Source organism: Panthera uncia, chromosome F1, assembly GCF_023721935.1.
Source record: "Panthera uncia isolate 11264 chromosome F1, Puncia_PCG_1.0, whole genome shotgun sequence".
NCBI classification, from domain to species: domain Eukaryota; kingdom Metazoa; phylum Chordata; class Mammalia; order Carnivora; family Felidae; genus Panthera; species Panthera uncia.
This window is the reverse complement of record NC_064813.1, coordinates 15369440-15391293: the sequence shown is the minus strand read 5'-3', so window position 1 is coordinate 15391293 and position 21854 is coordinate 15369440. Positions and strand designations below refer to the sequence as shown.

Genomic DNA, 21854 nt, shown 5'->3' with positions numbered 1-21854 from the left:
CAAACATTTATTATTTCATCCAGTACAAAAAGGGCAGTTACTTGAAGAAACATTTTCACCATACCTGGGGTAACTGAGGACGTCTTTCTTGAATACTGTATTTGACCCAGGCCATCACTGCATTGAACACCTGTTCTTCACTGCGAACGTTTAGTTCATCACTAGATATTATATCAATGAGCTGATTGGCTGGAAGCAACATGAACTCTTCACTTTCCATCACCTGTTCAAAATTCAGTAAGAATAAAAGAAAAACAATTGTGACCACATTTAATTTACTCTTGATGATGATTTACTTGTCACTGTAAGTTCATCAGTTGTAACCAACGTACCTTTCTGGTGCAGGATATTGACAATAGGGATGGGAGTGTGTGTGTAAATGGGGTACATGGGAATTCTGTTCCATTTAGCTGTGAACTTAAAACTGCTCTAAAAAAATAACATTTATTCATTTAAAAAAAAGGTGGGGAACAAAGGAAAGTACTGAGGACACAATTAAAATTTTAGAAATAATAATTTGTGATTCAAGCAGTTTAAGAAAAATAAAATCTGTTTTTCTAAAATGAAGTATCAAAATCTACATTTAACATTAAAAATAAATGAAACTAACTACATCAAGTTATAATTCCAGAACTATGAGGCATATAAAAAAATCAGAAAAAGCTTTCAGAGGAGGATAAGTTGCTGAAAGAGAAACACTAAGGGGCCAATTTAAAAAAAGAATGAGGGTGTCAGCAATTCCACAAGCAAGAATGAATATACTGAGGAGAGAGACTCATGAAAACCTCTGAGGATCAAACCACTCTGATATACAGATATCAGAATGGAGGCGAAATGGCAACAAGGATATTACCCTGTTGTGCGGTCCAGCCACAAATCCCAAGATCTTGTATACCCTGTCATCAGTACGTAGAGTAAAAGGGTCAGGGTGCAACGTGGAAGAGGGAAACAGTCAATGCTACCCTCCCTGCGGTTTGTTCTCATTCAGAAGATTGTGCTACACATGATGTCTATTATCAGCGCAGGAAGAATACAGTTAGGAGTGACCTCCAATGCAGATGATGTATTCTCTTAGGACAGGGTTTTTTCATGCTCATCAAAAAGAATATTACTGGGGCACCTGGGTGGCTCAGTCAGGTGCGCGACTGACTTCAGTCAGGTCATGATCTCACAGATTGTGAGTTCGAGCCCCATGTCGGGCTCTGTGCTGACGGCTCAGAGCCTGGAGCCTGCTTCGGATTCTGTGTCTCCCTCTCTCTCTGCCCCTCCCCTGCTCAAGTTCTGTCTCTCTTTCAAAAATAAACATTAAAAAAAAAATTTTTTTTTAAAAATCAGAATATTAGGCAGGATACAAGATAAGCCATAGCAATTTGAATATTTGATTAAGACTGTTTTATCCCAAGTACATTAGAAACAAATGCAAATTCTAAAATGAAGCCATAAGGTTGGCTATACTTGTAGCGGAAAATATTAATGACCTCTCCAATTTTTATGGCACAGGTTTTCAAATCACCTGAGTGAGAGACCCTTGGGGTTCAGGAAATAAAATAGGTTACCTCCATATTTTAGCTGAGGTTGCCTACCCAGGTAACTTAGTAGTTAGAATGACTGCATTGTATTCTCTGTGGCACAGCTGTCAGATTTAGCAAATAAAAACAAAGGACATACTTACACTACAAAATTACTTGCTGTGTATCTGAAACTTGTATTTAACTGGGCACCCTGTATTTTACCTGGCAACCCCAACTTGGCGGCTATAAAATCAAGGCAAAATTCGAGGCCTAGCCCTAAATTATGTGTGCTGGCCTTCACAGCATGCAGAACTGTAGCCATGACTGTATCTTCTTTCCTCTTTTTTCTCTTCTTCACTCTGATCTCTTAACTTAAACACAAGTGTGGTATCATATCTCTTTGCGAAGCAGTGCCTTAACATTCTTTTGGATCTTGTTAAAATATAAATTCTTTTTCCTAACTTAGTGATTATAAACCAATGATCACTAAGTTTAAACTTTATGAACAAACCACTATTATATTCACTACTTACTGGAAACATTAAATGGCAAGAAGACGTGAAACTCTATGTTAGAAAATATTTGTTTGGCACTAACAGCAAAGAGTAGAACTAATACTTTTGATAGTCTAGTTAAACTGTCACTTCTTTTTCCACCAAGAAGAAAAAAGATATTAGTGATCTACCATTAGAGCAAATCTAGAACTGGAGTCTATCCTTGACCAAACAACCAGGTTAAGAAAATAATGCTTTTTAAAGTATCTGTTTTAAATAAAAGTTTATAGGAGATCTGGATTTTAAGTCCCACACTATTATGGTAATGAGCTTACTTTTAGTTTCCTCTAATGAATGGAGATGCAATTTGAAAAATGAATAAAGCTGAAAACAATAAAAGCGAATAAGCAAAGTTAACTAGAGTTGTTCTACCAGGAGTGAATGGCGAACTTAATGTTGAAAGACAATTTTTTAATTTATCTTTATGGACAAATGACACCGTATGAATTAAGCCAGGTCTAATGAAAAAGAAGGAAATTAAATAGACTTAAGTTAGAAAATAATTTAAATGAGTCACATGTGTTAATGCCCTAAATGGTGACTTTTTTTGCATCTGCACAGAACTAGTGCACAAACAAGTGCATTCTACTCCACAAACAAGGGGATTTCATCATGGTATAAATCAGGTTCATTTGAAAGGCAGGTTCAGAACTGGAAGGGATTCCAAATCTTTCTCTGTTAAGGATATTCTTCAGAATTTGCAACTACCATCAGATGTAAAACCCAAGCTATGGTTAAAGCAGGAATTTTTTTTTTAAGTTTATTTATTTTGAGAGCAAGAGGAAGCACAAGTTGGGGAGGGGCAGAGAGAGAGGGAGACAGAGAATCCCAATCCCACGCTTCGTGCAGAGCCTGAGGGGGCCGGATCACACAACCATGAGATCATGATCTGAGTCGAAATCAAGACTTGGACACTTAACCAACCGAGTGACCCAGGTGCACCTAAAACAGGAAACTTTTTAAAAATCAACCTTATTTATTTTAAGTGTACAGAACAATGAGTTCTGATAAATGTATATACTCATGTAACCATGACCACAATCAAGATATAGAATATGACGATCATCCCCAAAGCAGGGAATTCTTAATATGGGATCCAATGACTTTTGCAAATTATTTTGGAAATTCTCAGTGGTAGCAAATCTTTAGTTTTAGAGAGTGGATTTTCGTATGTGAAGACAGTGGGAAAGGGGCACCTGGGGGGGGCTCAGTCCGTTAAGCGTCTGATTCTTCATTTCGGCTCAGGTCATGATCTCACAGTTCATGAGACAGCCTCGTGTGGGCTCACACTGACAGTGAGAAGCCTACTTGGGATTCTCTCTCTCTCCCTCTGTCCCTCCCCGCTCGCACACACACACACACGTACATTCTCTATGTCAAAAGAAATAAATATTAAAAAAAAAACAGTGGAATGAAATTAAGAGTCAAATCTGTTAAAAAAAAGTATGAAGAATTTAGGTTATTTTGAATGGGAAATTAAGTGTTACTATAAAATACTATTAACTTAATGGAGGTATAAACTCCATTTAGTCACGGTGTAGTCACTTCCTATATTTAGTTGGAATCAATTTAGTAATATTTTATTAAAAATTTTCCCATCTAAATTAATGAGAGATCTCCATCTTTAGTTTTCTTCTAACGTCTGTTTTTTTTTTTTTTTAATGTTTATTTATTTTTGAGAGAGAGAGAGAGAGAGAGAGAGAGAGAGAGAGAGAGAGAGACAGGGAGACACAGAATTTGAAACAGGCTCTAAGCTCTGAGCTGTCCGCAGAGTCTGACCCGGGGCTTGAACAGCAAGATCAAGACCTGAGCCAAAGTCAGACGCCCAACCGACTGAGCCACCCAGGCACCCCAAGTGTCTGTGGTTTTGATAGCAGGGTATTTTGTCCTTATTTGGCAACCTCCTCCTCCTTTTTCTGGAAGACTTTCTATAGGATTAGTATTATTTCTTCCTTAAATGTTTGTCACCATCTGAGACAAGCATTTTCTTTGTGGGAAGGTTTTTAAATTATTATTTCAATTACTTTCATAGATGTAGGGTTGTTCTGGTTTTCTGTTTCTTCTTGAGTCAGTTTCTGGAATCTGTGTTTTTCAAAGAATTTGTCCATTTCCTATCAGTTGTTGAATTTATTGGCAAAATGTTGCTCATAACACTTCCTTATTATCTTTTTTAATCTGAGGGATTTGTAGTGATGTCCTCTTATATCTGATATTGGTAATTTGTGTCTTGTCTCCTTTTCTTGATCTATATAGCTAGAAGTTAATCAATTTTTTTTTTCAAAGAACAATTAATTTTTTACTCTAACCTTTATTCTTTTCTTCCTTCTACTTACTTTGGGCTTTAATTTGCTCTTCTTTTCCTAGTTTACAAAAATAATCACTAGAACAAAAACAAATGTTTCTATACATCAAAATAAAATTTAAAAAGCAAAGAAGACATCATATAGAAAAAGAAATACAGTAAATACAACTAAAGTATATACTATTTATAAAAATATGAGAGTTGAGAACAAACATATCAGTCATGGCAACAGATAAAAATGGGCTTTAATTCCCTATTTATTTTATTTTATTTTTTTAAACGTTTATTTATTTTTGAGACAGAGAGAGAGAGAGAGAGAGAGACAGACAGACAGAGCGTGAGCTGGGGAGGGGCACAGAGAGAGGGAGGAGACACAGAATCCAAAGCAGGCTCCAGGCTCTCAGCTGTCAGCACAGAGCCCGATGTGGGGCTTGAACCCATGAATCATAAGATCATGACCTGAGCTGAAGTTGAACGCTTAACCCACTGAGCCACTCAGGTGCCCTTTAATTGCATATTTAAAGAAAATGATTTTCAAACTGGCTCACAAAGCAAACTTATCTCTATGCAAATTCAAGAAAAATACCTAAAACATTATGATGCAAAAATGCTAAAAATAAAGGGCAAATGGGCAAAGATACATCAGGCAAGTGGAAACAACAACAAAAAACAAATAGGAACTGAAAGCCAGGTATCAGGCAAAGTAGAATCAAGACAACAAAAGAATGAAATCTGACAGATGAGGATACTTCGTAAAGCTAAAGGTCACAATCTGTAATTAAGATACAGAATTATGATTATCTATGCATTAAGCAACACAGCACCCACCTATATAAACTACAGATGATGCAAAGAGAAATAGAACACACTAATAATAGAAGACTTTAACACACAGGTCTGTGGACAAAGTAATATAAAAGAGCTAAGCAACATAATCAATAAGGTAGACTTTATGCATATATATCAAATACTATAAGAATGAGACTAGAAAATATACCTTATTTTCATGCACATATGGAATAGTCAGAAAAACTGATAATGTGGGACTAAAAAAGTCAGTAAATTTCATGAAGTAGAACTACTAAAAATAACACTGACTGCCATGCACTAAAATTATAAATTAAAAAAAAAAACCCCACCTAAAAATTTAAAAATTTTCTATTAATAGTTCTCGGTAAAGAAAAATGCAGGGGCGCCTGGGTGGCTTAGCTGGTTCAGCGGCCGACTTTGGCTCAGGACATGACCTCACAGTTTGTGAGTTTGAGCCCTGAGTCAGGCTCTGTGCTGACAGCTCTGAGCCTGGATCCTGCTTTGGATTCTGTGTGTCTCTCTCTCTCAAAAATAAACGTTTAAAAAAAGAAAAAGAAAAATGTAAACAGAATTACTTAAAACAACAATAAAACGAGCAGTAAAGATAAGAATCTATTAAATGTATTTAAAACAGTGATCAGAGAAAAACTATGGCTTTAAACACTCAGAGTACTTAAGGTAAAAGAATGAAAATGAATCAAATTCTCAATCAAATGGCTAGAAAAAGAATACAGCAAGCCAAAAGAGAACACAAGGAAGGAAGTAACAAAAGTTGAACTAACATTAATGAAATAGACACAAAAATTACAGATTTAATTAATGAGTCAAAATATTGATTCTTTGGGAAAACATGAACAAAATAGACATACCACTAGCTACCTTTTTCAAGGAAAGAAACATTGAAAGTACACATATACAAAATACAAAATATCAAGGGGTAAATAACCATTGATGAAGAAATTTAAAAATTAAAAGAAATTTGTACACCTCTATATAAATAAATTTGAAAGCCTAGATAAAATTGATAATTTTGTACGGAAACATAGTCTACCAAAATTGAACCTAGTAGAAAGAGGAAATTTCATGGAACGGAGAAAATGATCAATAAACTACTTCACAAAAAAGCACCACACCTAGACAGTTTCACAGAGCAATTCTACCAAACTTGCAGGGAGGACATAGTCCCAATGTTGTACAAATTGTTTCAAAGCACTGGACATGAATGAAAACTTCTAACTCATTTTCATTAAGTATAACATGTATATCTAACCTGATAAAGTCAGCACAAGAAGGGGCGCCTGGGTGGCTCAGACAGTTAAGCATCAGACTTCACTCAGCTCAGGTCATGATCTCGTATTCTGTGAGTTTGAGTTCTCTCTCTATCCCTCCCCACTTGCACTCTTTGTCTCTCAAAAGCAGACGAACATTAAAAAATTAAAAATAGGGGTGCCTGGGTGGCTCAGTTGGTTAAGCATCTGCCTTCAGCTCAGGTCATGATCTCATAGTTGGTGAGTTTGAGCCCCACGTCAGGCTCTCTGCTGTCAGCACAGAGCCTGCTTCAGATCCTCTGTCCCCCTGCCCCACTCACACTCTCTCTCTCTCTCTTAAAAATAAACTTAAAAAATTTTTTAAAATAAACAAAAAATAAAAATAAGAAAATAAAACTAGCACTTCTCATGAAAAAGACAGTACAAGAAAATTAAAGATTTATTAATCTTTTAATACCTATTAATATCTATTTAATATTAATCTTATTAATATCAACACAAAGACATTGTCTAAAATATTAGTGAATAGATTCCAACTCACATTAACAGTCCACCATGACCAAAATGTGTGTACTAAAAATGCAAAGATGCTTTAATTTTAGGACTTCATTTAAAAGAATTCATAATAATGGGTTTAAGGAGAAAATTCATATGATTATCTCCATAAATACTGACAAAACCTTTGACAAAATCCAATACCATTCCTTATAAAAAATATCCAAGAAAATAGGAAGTATGTGAGTACTTCCTTAATATGATAAAATATTCACACTTCAATCCTAAAACCAGTATATTCATTAATGGGAAAACACCAAAGTGATTCCTACTAATGCCAGAAACAAAGTATGTCCAATATTTCCATTACCATTTAACATTTTACTAGAAGTATTAAGCCAAACAACTGGAAAAAAAAAAGTCATTAACAACTGGAGAAGAAGAAATAAAACTATCGATATACAGATGACATGACAGGATGGTCAGAAAACTCTAAAGAATCAGTGTAAATAACTCAAAGAATAAAAAAATTCAGTAAAGTAGCTTTCATATACATTAATGGTAGTTGGTTAGAAGCTATAGTAAAGGGAAAAAAACCTTACATAGCAACAAAAAATACATTTAGAATAACTTAAGAAATGTAGAAAACTTAAATGAATAAAACTATAAAACATTCCTGAGAGATAAAAAAAAACAGAACTGAAGAAACAGAAAGGCATCTCTCATTTTTGAATAGAACTCAACATCTTAAAAATAATTATTCTTCTTAAGTTAACTTGTAAATTAATGTGATCCCAGTAAATATACCAAGTTTTCTTCTCAAAGCTGGAAAAGGTGATACTAAGCTCATTTCGAAAAATAAACATGCAAGAAAGTTAGGAAAACACTGAAAGAGAGAGTTATACGGTAGTGGTATTAGCCCTACTATGTATTAAAATATACTACAAAGCCTCAATAATTAAAACATTGCAGGAAATAGCATGGGGCTGCTAAATGGCCTATAATAGAAGGTCTAGAACCAAGCACACACAGAAATTCAGTGTATAATAAAGATCTTATCTCAAATCACTGGTTCAAAAAGATTTTTAAATAAATGGTATTGGGACTAAATATTTAGAAAAAGATAATAATAGTAAGTCCATATTCCACACCCTACACAAGATAAACTCAGAGAGATCATACACATACTAGAAAAAATATGGGTGAATTCCTCTGTAACCTAAGTGTAGGAAAAGCCTTTCAAATTTTGCCTCAAAACCCAGATGCAATAAAGTAAAAGATTTATGTATTTGATAATATTAAAAAAAAACAAAAAACTTTCCATGACCAAAAATTACCATAAGTAGAGTTGAAAGGCAAATGTAAACTGGGAAAAAAGAGTTTGTAACTTGTAGCACAGAGAGATGGCTATCACTGTTAATGCAGAGAGAACTTTAAAATACTGAATAGAAAAAAGATTTAAAAATCTAATAGAAAAATGGGCAAAAGATAATAAATAATTCATAAACATGACAGATATGAAAGATACTCAACTTTACTTAAGAGAAATGCACACTGAAACACTCTTGAGATTCCACTTCCCATCTATTAGACTGGCAAAAATTCAAAACGTTGACAATATATTCTGTTAGTGAGGCTATGAGATAATATTCACCCTCATATTATTATGGCATATATTATGGTCAGAATGGTTCATCCTCATAGAGGGGAATGTGGCGATATTTAACAAAATTACACATGCAGTCAACCTTCGGCCCTGCAGTCTGATTTCTAGGAATTTATCCTGATGATAAACCTTCAACAACACTGAACTATTCATACACAAGTCTATTCATTGCAGCATTATCTGTAATGGGAAAACACTGAACACTATGCAAATGCTCAAACAGGAAACTGATTGAGCAAATTTGTGGTACACACAAGGAGAACAATGCCGCTGTGGAGAGAGAACTGTGAACTGATATGGAATGAATTCCAGAATAAATTAAGTAGAAGGCAAAGGCAACAAAGAATATACAGAATGCTACCTTTTGCGTCGGAAAGAAATGGAAATTTTAAAAAAAGCATATGTCTGCTTAATTTTGCAAAAATAAGCATAGGAAGGATAAATCGGACTATCAAGCATCAAAATAATAAATGGTAACAAAGGACTATAATCCATTAACTAGAATAAGAGTCTAGTGAGTCCATGATGCTAATCAATCATTCAGAACACGGAAAATTCTTCCTTAAGAAAAATGGAGTGGTTTTTTCAAATCACCATTTTACAGCCATCATAGTAATAATTGATTTGGGCAGAAATGATCAATGTATATGAGTGAAAATGAGTGAAAGTTTGATAAGGAAAAGAATATTTACATGGATTTGAAGTATCTCCCTGTAAAAGTTTTTACTAACTACAAAACGAAAAATAGTAACTTAATAGGAAAGAAACTTAGGGGACTCCACTTAACCAAGTGGTTGAAGTTAAGTAATCAGTAATGGGACAAATAGATACCATGTACTTCCTGTGATGCACTGAGAATGACAAAGTATCATTTATGTAGTATTCCTGTCAATACTGAATCTACCATGAGGATACATCAGACAAACTCAGACTGAGGGACGTTTTACATTAATTGGCCTATACTCTTAAAGGTGGAGAGAACTACTCCAGATTATCATGAACTCAGAAGACATGACAAATAAATGCAGAGCAATCATCTGCTCTGGAAATTGGACTGGAAAAAAAAATTGTTACAAAGAACAATATGGGGACAGTTGGTGAAACTGGAATGGGGACTATGGATTAAATAAAGGTTTGTTTTTTTTTTTAATTTTTTTTTTTAACGTTTATTTATTTTTGGGACAGAGAGAGACAGAGCATGAACGGGGGAGGGGCAGAGAGAGAGGGAGACACAGAATTGGAAGCAGGCTCCAGGCTCTGAGCCATCAGCCCAGAGCCCGACGCGGGGCTCGAACTCACGGACTGCGAGATCGTGACCTGAGCTGAAGTCGGATGCTTAACCGACTGAGCAACCCAGGCGCCCCAGATAAAGTTTTTATTACTGTAAAATTTCATCAATTTGATAAATGAATTGTCTTTAAACATTTTTAATGTGTGCTTATTTTTGAGAGAGAGAGAGGGAAAGAGAGAGAGGGAAGGCAAGGGGCAGAGAGAAAGGGAGACACACAGAATCCAAAGCAGGCTCCAGGCTCTGAGCTGTCAACACAGAGGCAGATATGGGGCTCAAACTCACAGACCACGAGATCATGACCTGAGCCAAATCAGATGCTTAACCAACTGAGCCACCTAGGTGCCCCAATGAATGAATTGTCCTAAGAGAATTCTATGTTAAAAAAAAAAAAATGCCCTTGGTCTTAGGAAATACACACTGAAGTGTTCAAGAGTAAAGGAGTGTGATATATGCATATACTCTCAAATTGTTCAGAGAAAAATGTTTGATATAACAAGCAGAGAATGGTAAAGCAAATGTAGCAAAATGTTAACAACTGGTAACCTGGGTAACAGGTATATGAAAGTTTTTTCTTATAATTTCTTATAAATTTGAATTTTTTTCAATGAAGTTAAAAATTATTTTTCCAAACTGACAGTTTGAACACTGGTATATTATTGTGATGTATATCTCTTTAATTATGTGTAAGGGTGACTAAGCTTTCATATGTTTATTTACATTTGAATATCTCCTTTCATACATTGCTTATTCATACACTTTACCTATTTTTCTATTGTGTTTTTCATGTTTTTTCTCACTGAATTTGTATGACTTTTATGGAAAAAATTTTCTTTCTGTCATGTATGCCCCATGTATGAGTTTGACGCTAATTTTTTGACGTAGTTTATGGTGTTATTGTTATTGTTATAAAGAACAAAAATTCCCAATTTTTATGCAATCAAATTTACCAATCTTTTATGGTTTCTGAGTTAAATCCTGCCTGAAAAGAATTAAGCCACCGTAGTTTAATTGCTATGAATTATTGTGTTGATGACTTCTAAATTTTAATCTCAGTCTAACCTCTTTTCTAAGATACAGACTCCTAAACAGTGGCCCGGCTCAGTATCTCTATTTAGACATCTCACGGGTGTCTCACACTGAATATATGTAAAATGAAACCCATGATATTATCTCCTCAAATTGCTCCCTTCTCCAGTACATTTGTAGTACAAATTCTCTAAGTCAAACAGTGTGCAAAAGCGTGTAATTTTGAAATATACTGCCTAATTTTCTTTCAAGAAGGTTGTATCGATTTATGTTCACACTAGCAATGCAACTCTACTGCCTTGTCTCCATGGCCTTGTCAACAGGGGAAGGAATCAAACTTTTGGATATCTGTAATGTGATAGATTACAATTTTGTAATCTGAGAAACAAAAAATAGTACTTTGGTATAGTTTTGTGTTTCAGTTATTCTGAAAAAGCTGCATCAGATTTTCATATGTTTAAGAGCAATCTGAATTTGTTTACTGCCCATTTTTTGGTTAGATCATTGGTCTAGGTTATTGAACAACAGGATCTCTTGCTATATTAAAGAGAGTATTTACTGTGATAGGATATTTACTGTGATAGCTGCAAAACAGTTTGCACTGTTTTTTTAAAAAACGTTTTTTAATTTATTTTTGAGAGAGCACAAGTAGGGGAGAGGCAGAGAGAAGTGGGGGACAGAGGATCCAAAGTAGGCTCTGTGCTGACAGCAGCGAGCCTGATGCAGGGCTTGAACCCATGAACCACGAGATCATGACCTGAGACAAAGTCGGATGTTCAATCCACTGAGCCACCAAGATGTCCCTGTCTTTTTTTTTTTTTTTATGTTTAATTTTGAGAGAGAGAGAGAGAGAGAGAGAAAGAGAGAGAGAGAGAGAGACAGAGCATGAGTGGGGGAGGGATAGTAAGAGAGGGAGACACAGAATCGGAAGCAGGCTCCAGGCTCCAAGCTGTCAGCACAGAGCCCAAGGTGGGGCTCAGACTCATGGACTGTGAGATCATGACCTGAAGTTGGATGTTTAACCGACTGAACCACCCAGGCGCCCCTGCCTTTTTTAAAGGATTTTATTTTTAACTAATTGTCAGGCTCGAATTCACAACCCTGATATCCAGAGTGGCAATGCTACTGACTGAGCCAACCAGGCACTCCCTGCTTTGTCTTTAACTTTTGTCTGATTATTGTTATTTTGTTCTACCATGCAAAAATTTTTTATTTTTATGTAGCCAAATCTATCAATATTTTCTTCTACGCCTTCTGGATTAGTCAATTAGAAAGGCCTTTCTCACTTCAAGATTAAAAAGGAATAGCTCCATGTCATCTTCTAATATTTTCATGGTTTCATGTTGTATGAAATGAAATCTTTGATCCATAGGAGGTTATCCTGGTGGAGAGAAGAGTGACTGATATTAAAGTGTAAAAGGGACCATGTCTTTGCTTAAAGCCCTTTAATTGTTTTCTGTTGCTCTTAAGATTAAATTTCAAATTCTTAACACGGTCTATTAACTCCAGTGTGATCGGGCTCTGGTCTTTCTGTAAAATCGTTATGTAATGTCTTCCCTTTTGCTCTCTGGGTCTCACTGGGTTTCTTTCAGTTTCTCAATCTAGTTATGCTTTCTCATGTCTCAGAATTTGGCTTGATCTGTTCCAGAACCAAAGTTAAATCTGTCTGTAATATACTGCTAAATCAGAGTTTATAGTATAGGCTTCTTCTTTGTAGTACCTATTAATTATAATTAATTATTTGTGTGATTATGCATTAACGGCTATCCTCTCTGCTAGATTATAACCTCCATGAGAACACTCTGGGCATCTTGTTCACTACCGTATCTCATCATTATCTTTATTAATGAATTAATAAACTGAATACAGTTTATTAATGAATCAATGAACTGTTTTCTGACTTATAAACTAGTTTATGAATATGGCTAGGGAGAATCAAATCCCTAAACTTTAACTTTTGCTGACAGAACATAAAATTGGCCTTTAAATAAAAACCAGGCTGAGAATTGATAATAACTTATTTCTTTGATATTATAAGTTAGAATCCGCAGTAAATACCCGAACAGGTACATGTTAGTTAGCAGAACGTGAACTCATATTGCTCTCCTGACAAATACATTATGAATGCATTCAAACCACCAAGTATAACTCACCTCTTGAAAGTTATGTTGAGTGAACTTGTCTGCTATCCTTAGCAACTCACGACATGAATGTGTGTCAGCAAAAGCCCGAATGCCCAGGCAATTAGAAGGATCTAATTGTCTCTTTAAGAATTCACAGCAGGCTTCCTGTATTTCTGCCAACTGGAGGAGGCAAGCAGCTGGCAGAAGGGTCTGAACATTGCCCTCTTCCACAGTTATCTGGGAGGTATACGCAAAGTCAATCAGTAGTTCCATAGCCCTCTCATCTATGTCTCGGATCACTACTTCTGTCTGACGGCTTTCTGCCAATTCTCCTGTAAACATAGCTCGGAAGTAGGGACTGCAGGCTGACAAAATGACTCGATGGGCATAGATCTTCTTAGCGCCCACAACTAGCACCACATCGCATAGCTCCCGATGCTTTCTCAGAAGGTTAATCACTTCCAAGGTTTGTCGAGGGTGCTTGTCTGAAATATAGGGCATGCGGGCGGGTTGGGGAACCCCTTCTGGCAGTTTATTGGGGTCTCCAAGGGTGCAGCGGCTTGTTACATCCATTCCAGTCTCTCCTGGTCGAATGTTGGTACACCTACAGGAATGGGGGAAGGAGGGAGAAGAGATGATGGCAATATTATTAGAAACTCACTTTTGCCATAAAGTGTTCATAAGTAAAGAGATAAAGAAACCTGCAGGTAATCAAAAGGGAGAACTAAGTCCCCAAAGGGCTTCCATTCTAAGAACACGGGAACTCATAAACTTCCTTAAAGTCTTCTGAAGAACAGCATTAATGCCAAATCAGAGTACTTTCACTATGCACTCCCATAAAATAAAGGACAATTCCTTTTCCATCTCAGAAGTACTCAGACTAGAATGTCTTAGGCCACATCTTTTACAAACTACCTGTAATACATCAATAAAAATTTATGAAAAACATTTGTAAATTATTCTTTCTGCACAAAACAGACCTATGGACTTTACTTCCTTAATCTGGCTTAACCAAAATGTTGATATTTCTTTTCCTACAACACAGAAATGTCTATATCTCATTATAATGGCAATATTTTAGACTTCTCTCAAGTTCAGCCAAAGTTATAAAATATAGCTCATGCTGCATGAAAAGAACAAAAAGGGAGGCCAGGGCCCCTAAAATTAACTTTATATGTAGTACTGTATTTCCTTTATTCTAATATGCATAATTTTCACAGTTTATACAGGCGATTACAATTGTTCTAAGTAAAAAACAAACTAAAAGTAAACTAAAAAAAAAAAAAAAATCCTAAGCACAGGTTAAAAAAACTAGTGTTAACAGGATGCTACAGATAATTACTGGTGGCCAGACATTCTTTTGTCTGTGAATGAGAGGAAAGCTTAGATAGAACTTTGTAACATTAAAGAAAACTGAGGTATGGGAAAATTATATGGACAAATACATGCTAGACTGTCAGCTAATAAAAGCTTTGCATACGTTTAATGCAACTTACACTACTAAGAAGTTATTAAACGAACCATATGACTTATAAGTGAGGAAGTATAGTAAATAACTATGTAGTTAATCACATTAGTTTGTTCCTAGAAAGGGAAAGAATCAAACCAAATATTTTAGAAGCCATTCACAGGGAGAAATGAGTTAAAATTCCCCCCTTGTGTAAGTTCAACCATAGATGTCTCAAAAATATTTCACCATATCTTAAATTAAGATTTTCTTTTTCCCTTCAAGTCTAACCACTCTGAGGGTTGGGTACTATGGCTACTCTGTACCAGCAGCATAAAGTTTCATACACTGTAGAAAAGATGGGCCTGGGTTGAAATGCTAGTACTGACAATTACTGGGCAAGTTACTTATCCTTTGTAATCCTCAATTTCTTCGGCTGTAAAATGGGCATCTATCCTATATTGGCAAAGATTAAAGGAGATAATGCACATAAAAGCTTCCAGTTCAGGGCTTGCTACATTTTAAATTGCAGCTATTGTAGTAATAGAATTATTACGTTCCTTTCCAATGAGGTCATTATGCTTATCCATGTTAGAAATCAAGTCTGAGTTGATATGCTTCAATTAATATTTAAATAAATTTTGAATTAATAGTAATCCAGCAAGTCTGGATTGAAGTTTACCTTTACTTAGAAATCTTTTCTTCATAGTTTATGAACATTCAAGTGGGAAAGAAGATGGCAGGTGAAATATTTTTTTAGTAGGATTCTTAGGAGCCTCTGTACAAAGATTTTGTTAGACTAATTTGGGGACAGAGATATTAAATCTGACAATAAGCCTCATTCGTTTAAAAGTACTGTATATTTCCAACTGTTCCCACCAAATCAGTCAGAATCAAGGAAGGTTTACTATGGTTACAAAAGAAATATATAGGTCCATAAATAGACATTCCCCACTTTACAAATGAATACTTTTCCCAACATTTAATTTTATGTTAGGTATTTGGAGGCTTATATACTTCTATAGCAAGAGTGCTGTAAATGGGGGCTAGGTTTAGTTGTAAAATCAACTTAGTGTGTCATAAGCAACACTGAAAAAATGAAACATAAGAAAAAATATTGGCATATATTCCCTTTACGTCACTGTTTCAACTGTGTGTTGTATACACACACGGATTCATATATATCTGTATAATTGGGTCCCTTTGTAAGCTCTATGTTATAGCAATAAACTTAAAAGCCACTGACATAGAGTTCTGACCTGAATTTTGAAGTCTGAAGACACAAAGGCCAAGAGGTTCAAGGAGAAGGAAAAGAACATTTCTCGTTTTGGGATTGATTAAGGGTTTGTTGTTGCTGTTGTGTTCGGTGGCTTTTGAGTGGGATGATGGCTGGAGCTCGGGAAGCTACTCTTACACGCAGACTTTGGAAGTCTATAAGTTGGGCATTTCCTGTATATGTAAGTATGTGTTACCCTAACTGTGCTAAAGGACACCCTCTTGAGAGGCTGTAATAATTATTTTCCTTTAAAAAGGGATCTGGAAAAAATGAGGGTGACAGCTCTGTAAATTTCTCAAATTTGATACACACAACATCATAGGATCAGGGTATGTGAGTGTTAATAAATTTTACATGTTAATGTTCTCCAGAAATCTTTAAATACTTTTTTTTAGATGTTTATTTATTTCTGAGACAGAGAGAGACAGAGCATGAGTGGGGGAGGGGCAGAGAGGAGGGAGACACAGAATCTGAAGCAGGCCCCAGGCTCTGAGCTGTCAGTACAGAGCCTGACATGGGGCTTGAAGTCACAAACCGTGAGATCGTGACCTGAGCTGAAGTAGGTCGCTCAACAGACTGAGCCACCTAGGCGCCCCATCCAGAAACCTTTAAATATGAAAAGCAACCTTGCTTGCTTGTCATAATTTGTTACCTAGCTTGAAGAATGGAGATTGAGATTTGGAATAGAATGCACCATCAGATCATCTAGCATAATACCCTCCTTTAACAGATGAAGGAACTGATTTGGTTAGGTGACTTCTTTAAAATCATGAAGCTTTCTTTCAGTAGCACAGCAGGCCTCCTGATACTCTAGGATAAACTACAACTATCTCCTGGGGCAATGTGAATATTTAATAATGTGACTGATGTGAATGCTGGGTTAGGGAAAGAAGGGAGATGTAGAATTATTTAACAATTCAAAGTAAGATTTTCAGTTTTTTCCTTATGGATATCCAAATTTCTGTACAACTTTTTAAAGCCCAAAAAGCTACAGTTAAATGCAGATTAATTTGGTCTAGTCATCATGAAGAACTTCACCAGTGGACTATCAGAAGAGTCAAGTAACTTGGTAAAAGGACCACAAAATGAATGTCAGGCTTAAGGAAAACAGCATAACAAAATTGAACTTAAGTCTTTCCTTTTCCAGCTTAAAAAAACCTGGGATGGTCTAAGAAATTTTCAGAATTATCTCTAAACATTTCTAAAATAGTCAAAGGTTATTACCTTTTAAAAAGTGATTCCAGGTAATATATAAGAGAAGCAAGTTTATACCTTATGTTCATATTTCATATGTAGAAATTGAGGTGTTAACTTCCTAGGTAAATGCCACCCACTTAAATTGACAAATAATTATAATGAAGATATTCAGATTTTCATAATTATCACACTGTATCTACCAGCATGAAAAAATCTATGTTCCTCTAAGTTGGTAATTATTCTTTTAACACATATTTACTAATTGCATATAATTTACAAAGCAGTTTGTTTGAAGTGAGAAAAAAATCAAAGGAATATAAAGAGGCAATCAGGGAATCTATCTAGAAGAGGGGATACATGAATAACCAGAGAAAGGGCAATCAGGATACAAATTGTGGTCAGAAAGGCAAAAATCGGTATAGTATTTGTTTATACTGGAAAGATCCTAGATCTGATTGGCATAAGCTACAAGGTTACTTCAAGGGTATGTATTTTTGTTGTGAAGTAGGAATATTACATTGGGTTATTCTTGAACTTAGGTGAAATATCCCATACCCATGGTCCAGATCATTATATTTCTGTTTCTGATTCTACACTCACTAAGCAGTCTTCTCATGAATAATTCTTCCAGAGATATCATGTTATTTAAAAGGAGGCATAGGTGACTCTGAGTTTTAGGTCAGCCTCATGTGAGTCTCACAGACTTAATCATCTATATTGAGAGAGTCTAACATCTGGCCTTCAGGGGACAGTTATCAGTTTACTACCCCTAAAGCTGTAGCATGGACAGGAACTACAGTATAATAAAACACCTGTGTTGAGAGGGTCCCCTGGGAAGGAGAGACTAGAAAAGGACATTTTGGGAAGAAGAAACTACATTTACATTACAAAGGCACAACCTGAAAACAAAGAACATAGTTTTTCCTTTCTCCAACAGCAATCTGTTTTTCCAAAGTACTTATAAATTCAAGCTTTCTATGCTTGGCCTTAGCCCACAGGTGATTCTGTATTCTAGAACACAAACTGTTCATAATTCCTGACATCTGGTAGAAACAGCACCATTTATGCTTGGTAATTTACAGACTGAAAAAAGCTGAGCAGTTAAAGGATAATTTTTGCCACCCATGTAAATAATCAAGGAAGCTTTTAATCACAATGCTTAATGATGCCTTGTACATGGTAGATGCTGAAAAAATAAATCACATGGTTAACAGAGGTGCAATCAAGCTTCTTTCAAAAAGAACCAACATTAAAGACAAGATAAATTCAAAACTTCCTATTTTAATATTGACATTGCATGTTGAAATGAAAACATTTTTGTTGCAACCATAATGATGTACATACAGATAGTACTGTTGAACTTAGATATAAACAATTTTTTATTTCACCTACATACAATAAGGAAGCTAATTTCTACATCTCTGCCTTTTCATTTAAAAGTATACCATAGCAAGAAAAAAAAAACACCTGTGCTGTTAATTATTGTATGAGTACAGATTCTGACTTTTAATAATGGGTAATTTCTATGAGCACTGGGTGTGGTAGGTAGGTGATGAACCCTGGGAATCTACCCCCAAAACCAAGAGCACACTGTACACACTACATGTTAGCCAATTTGACAACAAATTATATTTAAAAAAAAAAAAACAGGTAGTTTCTATACTTTTATCAGTGGTCTGGTTTGCAAACTTGCTAAGAATTCCCTTAAATGAGGTCATTCTCCAAAGGTCTGTCCTCTCTGCTCTCTATACACATTCTTAGGGGGACCTCGTCTAACCTCATGGTTCCTATCATCCATATGTGAATGGCTAAAAGGGCCTTATCTTCTGTCTGAATAAATTCTGAATTTGGATCCATATGAATGTCTTGTATCACACAAGTGAAAATATCTCAATGATATATCTAAAACTGATTCCTTGATTCTCTACCTTCCTCCATGTCTCTCTTCTAGCCTTCCCCAGATTAATAAAAAGCAATTTTATTCTTCCAGTTTCTCAGGCCAAAAATCTTGGGCCTCTTCCCTTCCACACACTCTCAAACCCAATCCATCAGCAAATCCTGTCATTCTAGCTCCAAATAATATCTAGATTCCAACTATTTCTCTACATCTTCACCAGTCCCACCCTAATTCAGGCTATTCTCACCCTTTTTTAACATTGTAATAGTCTCATAAATGGTCTTCTTGCTTCCACCTTTGCCAATTTATATTCTCTTCTCTAAAGAACCTAACTGATCGTTTAGAAAAGTCAGATTACACCACTCCTCTGCTTAAAATGCTTTAAATACTCAGTCACAAACAAAGAATATAAGGTTTACCAGCTTCGACATGACTCTTCCCCTGGCTTGCTCTCTGAATTCATCTCCTATTGCTTTCCTCTTGCCCACTGTTCTCTAGTCACACAGACTTACCTTGATATTTTCTGGGACATACCAAGACTTCTCTTGCTTCAGACTCTTATTCCTTCTTCCTGAAAGTTTCTTCCCCCAAATATTTATGAAGCTCACTCTGTCATTTCTTTCAGATCTCTGCTCAAATGCCAACTTATCACACAACTGTAGGGGCCAAGGGCAGGCCATCTAAAGATGGGACACTTTGGCATGAACATTGAGTTAAAAGCAATCCTGGGTCACCTGGGTGGCTCAGTCGCTTAAGGATCTGACTCTTGGTTTCGGCTCAGGTCATGATCTCAGTTCATGAGTTCAAGACCCACATCGGGCTCTGTGCTGGCAGTGTGGAGCCTACTTGGGATTGATTCTCTGTCTCCCTCTCTCTCTCTGCCCCACCCCTGTTCTCTTTTAGTAAATATATATGTATATATATGTAAATATATATGTAAATATATATATTTACATATATATGTGTATATATATATATATATATATATAAATATATACATATATATATATATATGTGTGTGTGTGTGTGTGTAAATAAAAGCAATCCAAACCCAGCAGATTCAGAAAAAGCTCTTCACCTCCCCTTCAACTGCCTGCTTTACCAGGAAGACAGCTATTGACAGAGATTTCTCTTTATCTAAGAAACTAATCTGCAGAATAGGATACCTTTGTTTTCCAAACATCTTTCCCTTCTAATGGTATTTCTCTCCTTTGTACCCTCAGTCCAATACCCCTTGCCTTAGCTCACATAAGCATAATGTTGCCTATCTTTGGGATTTCCATGTCTGTGTGGATTCCCTCTACAAATGCTATTGAATTTGATTTCCTCATTGTCTCATTGTTAATTTGATTCTAAGTCCAGCTTTAAGGACCTCGAAGGGCAGAGGAAATTCCTTCTCCCCAACACCACCTTATATGAAATAGTATCTCCTATTTCTACCACTCTATACCCTTTAATTTTCTTCATAAATATATTCCCTCCTGACATACTATATTGGTTTTATCGCCTAATTAGAATATAAGATCAATGAGAACAAGGCCCTTGTTTTCTTTTGCTCACTGCTATATCCCAATACCGGGGTCTAGTGTTCACTAAATTGTTGTTAAATGAATTCAACTTTTCTTTCTGCCAAAATAAATTATACCCTCCGAACTCTTGTCTCATTCTCTCAAAACCAGGTTTGTAGCCAGGCAAGCTTGTAGCCAGGTTCAAACCTTACCTCCATTACTTATTAGGTATAATCTTGGGCAAATTGCTTAACTTCCTGATCCTCAAGTTAATTATTTGTAACATAGGGATAATTACACTTACCTCACAAAGAGTGACAGTGTTGGGATTTGTCTGAATGTAGGTCCTCTGACTTTGAAGTCAGTGCCTTATAATTCCAAACTATCTTAGGCAACTGGATTGAGTGTTTGAAATAGAAATGACTCTGGTAATCTGATTTATGTGGTTGTCATTCTTAGAAGGGAAAAAAAGGCAAGCATATTGCCACATGGCTGGACCACACTGCCCTTTTAGGAGAATGAGAAGCAATGACAACAGGGATTACCTCATTTTAAATGTTCTGAGAAGCTGTATTTAATTCTAGCAATTTAATTCTAGAAGCCATATTTAATTCTATACACTAAGTTATTTCTCCTATGGTTCTGCTACTTGTTTTTGTAAATGTGTACTTTTAAAATTCTGAGTGCACATCCTCCATTATTCTTATTACAACCACGGGATTCTACTGGCAGAAAAGCGAGTTTTTTGGTACATTTTTCTGGGCACCTTTTGAAAGGAAGTTATAATAAGGGTCCTAGAAATAGACTGTGTTCACACCTTGTCACATCTATATTCACAACTTCTTTGTTTGGAGTCTGATGAAATAAATACTCTAAAGAGTTGGGGGTGGGATGGTAAACTGAGGTGTGATCTGCTCCCCAAGACAGAACCCTAAGAAAGGTTTTAATTAAATCTTAGGGCGGCAAGCTTTATTGTCCAAGTAAAAATTCATCTAGAAAAACAAGAAGATCTCAAATTATTTGCTTTTTCAATCTGTGGCTTTTTATTCCAATATTGAACAAATGACATTACAAATATACACAAAAAAGAAACTGAACTCAAATAACATTTTTATTAACTTAATTTACAAGATTAATCTATATGTATTTTAAGATTTAAGGAGGCAAGTGGAAAGGATTATTCTGGACTCTATCCACATTTAACAAACTAGGGAGACCAAACAGAGCTTTTGCCTTCTCCCCGGAAGACTCTGTCAATTCTGGGAAAGAATCAGTTTATCTAAAACCAAAGGGTATAAAATCTGCTAATAATAACTTTAGCAGATTTTGTATTCTTTTAGCACTGATGAAAAACATAACTTCAAGATAAATTCTATTAATACCATATTTTACCATCAACTCTCTCAAATTTTAACATAATCTTGATTTTGTTCCTCCTCTAGCCATGTGCTTCAGGGGAAGATGACCATGTTTTTAAGGATGA

The 21854-nt window shown here is 35.7% G+C and overlaps 1 protein-coding gene across 1 annotated transcript in view; it reads right to left on the bottom strand.

Annotated features, from left to right (window-relative positions):
* Positions 1-21854, bottom strand: part of KLHL20 (kelch like family member 20) — a 63985-nt gene that overhangs the window by 32857 nt on the left and 9274 nt on the right. Inside the window, exons 3-4 of the mRNA XM_049633979.1 lie at positions 13077-13650; positions 65-223 (exon numbers count right to left, since the gene is read on the bottom strand). Coding sequence (XP_049489936.1) covers positions 65-223; positions 13077-13650 — 733 coding nt within the window. The remainder of the gene's footprint in view (positions 1-64; positions 224-13076; positions 13651-21854) is intronic.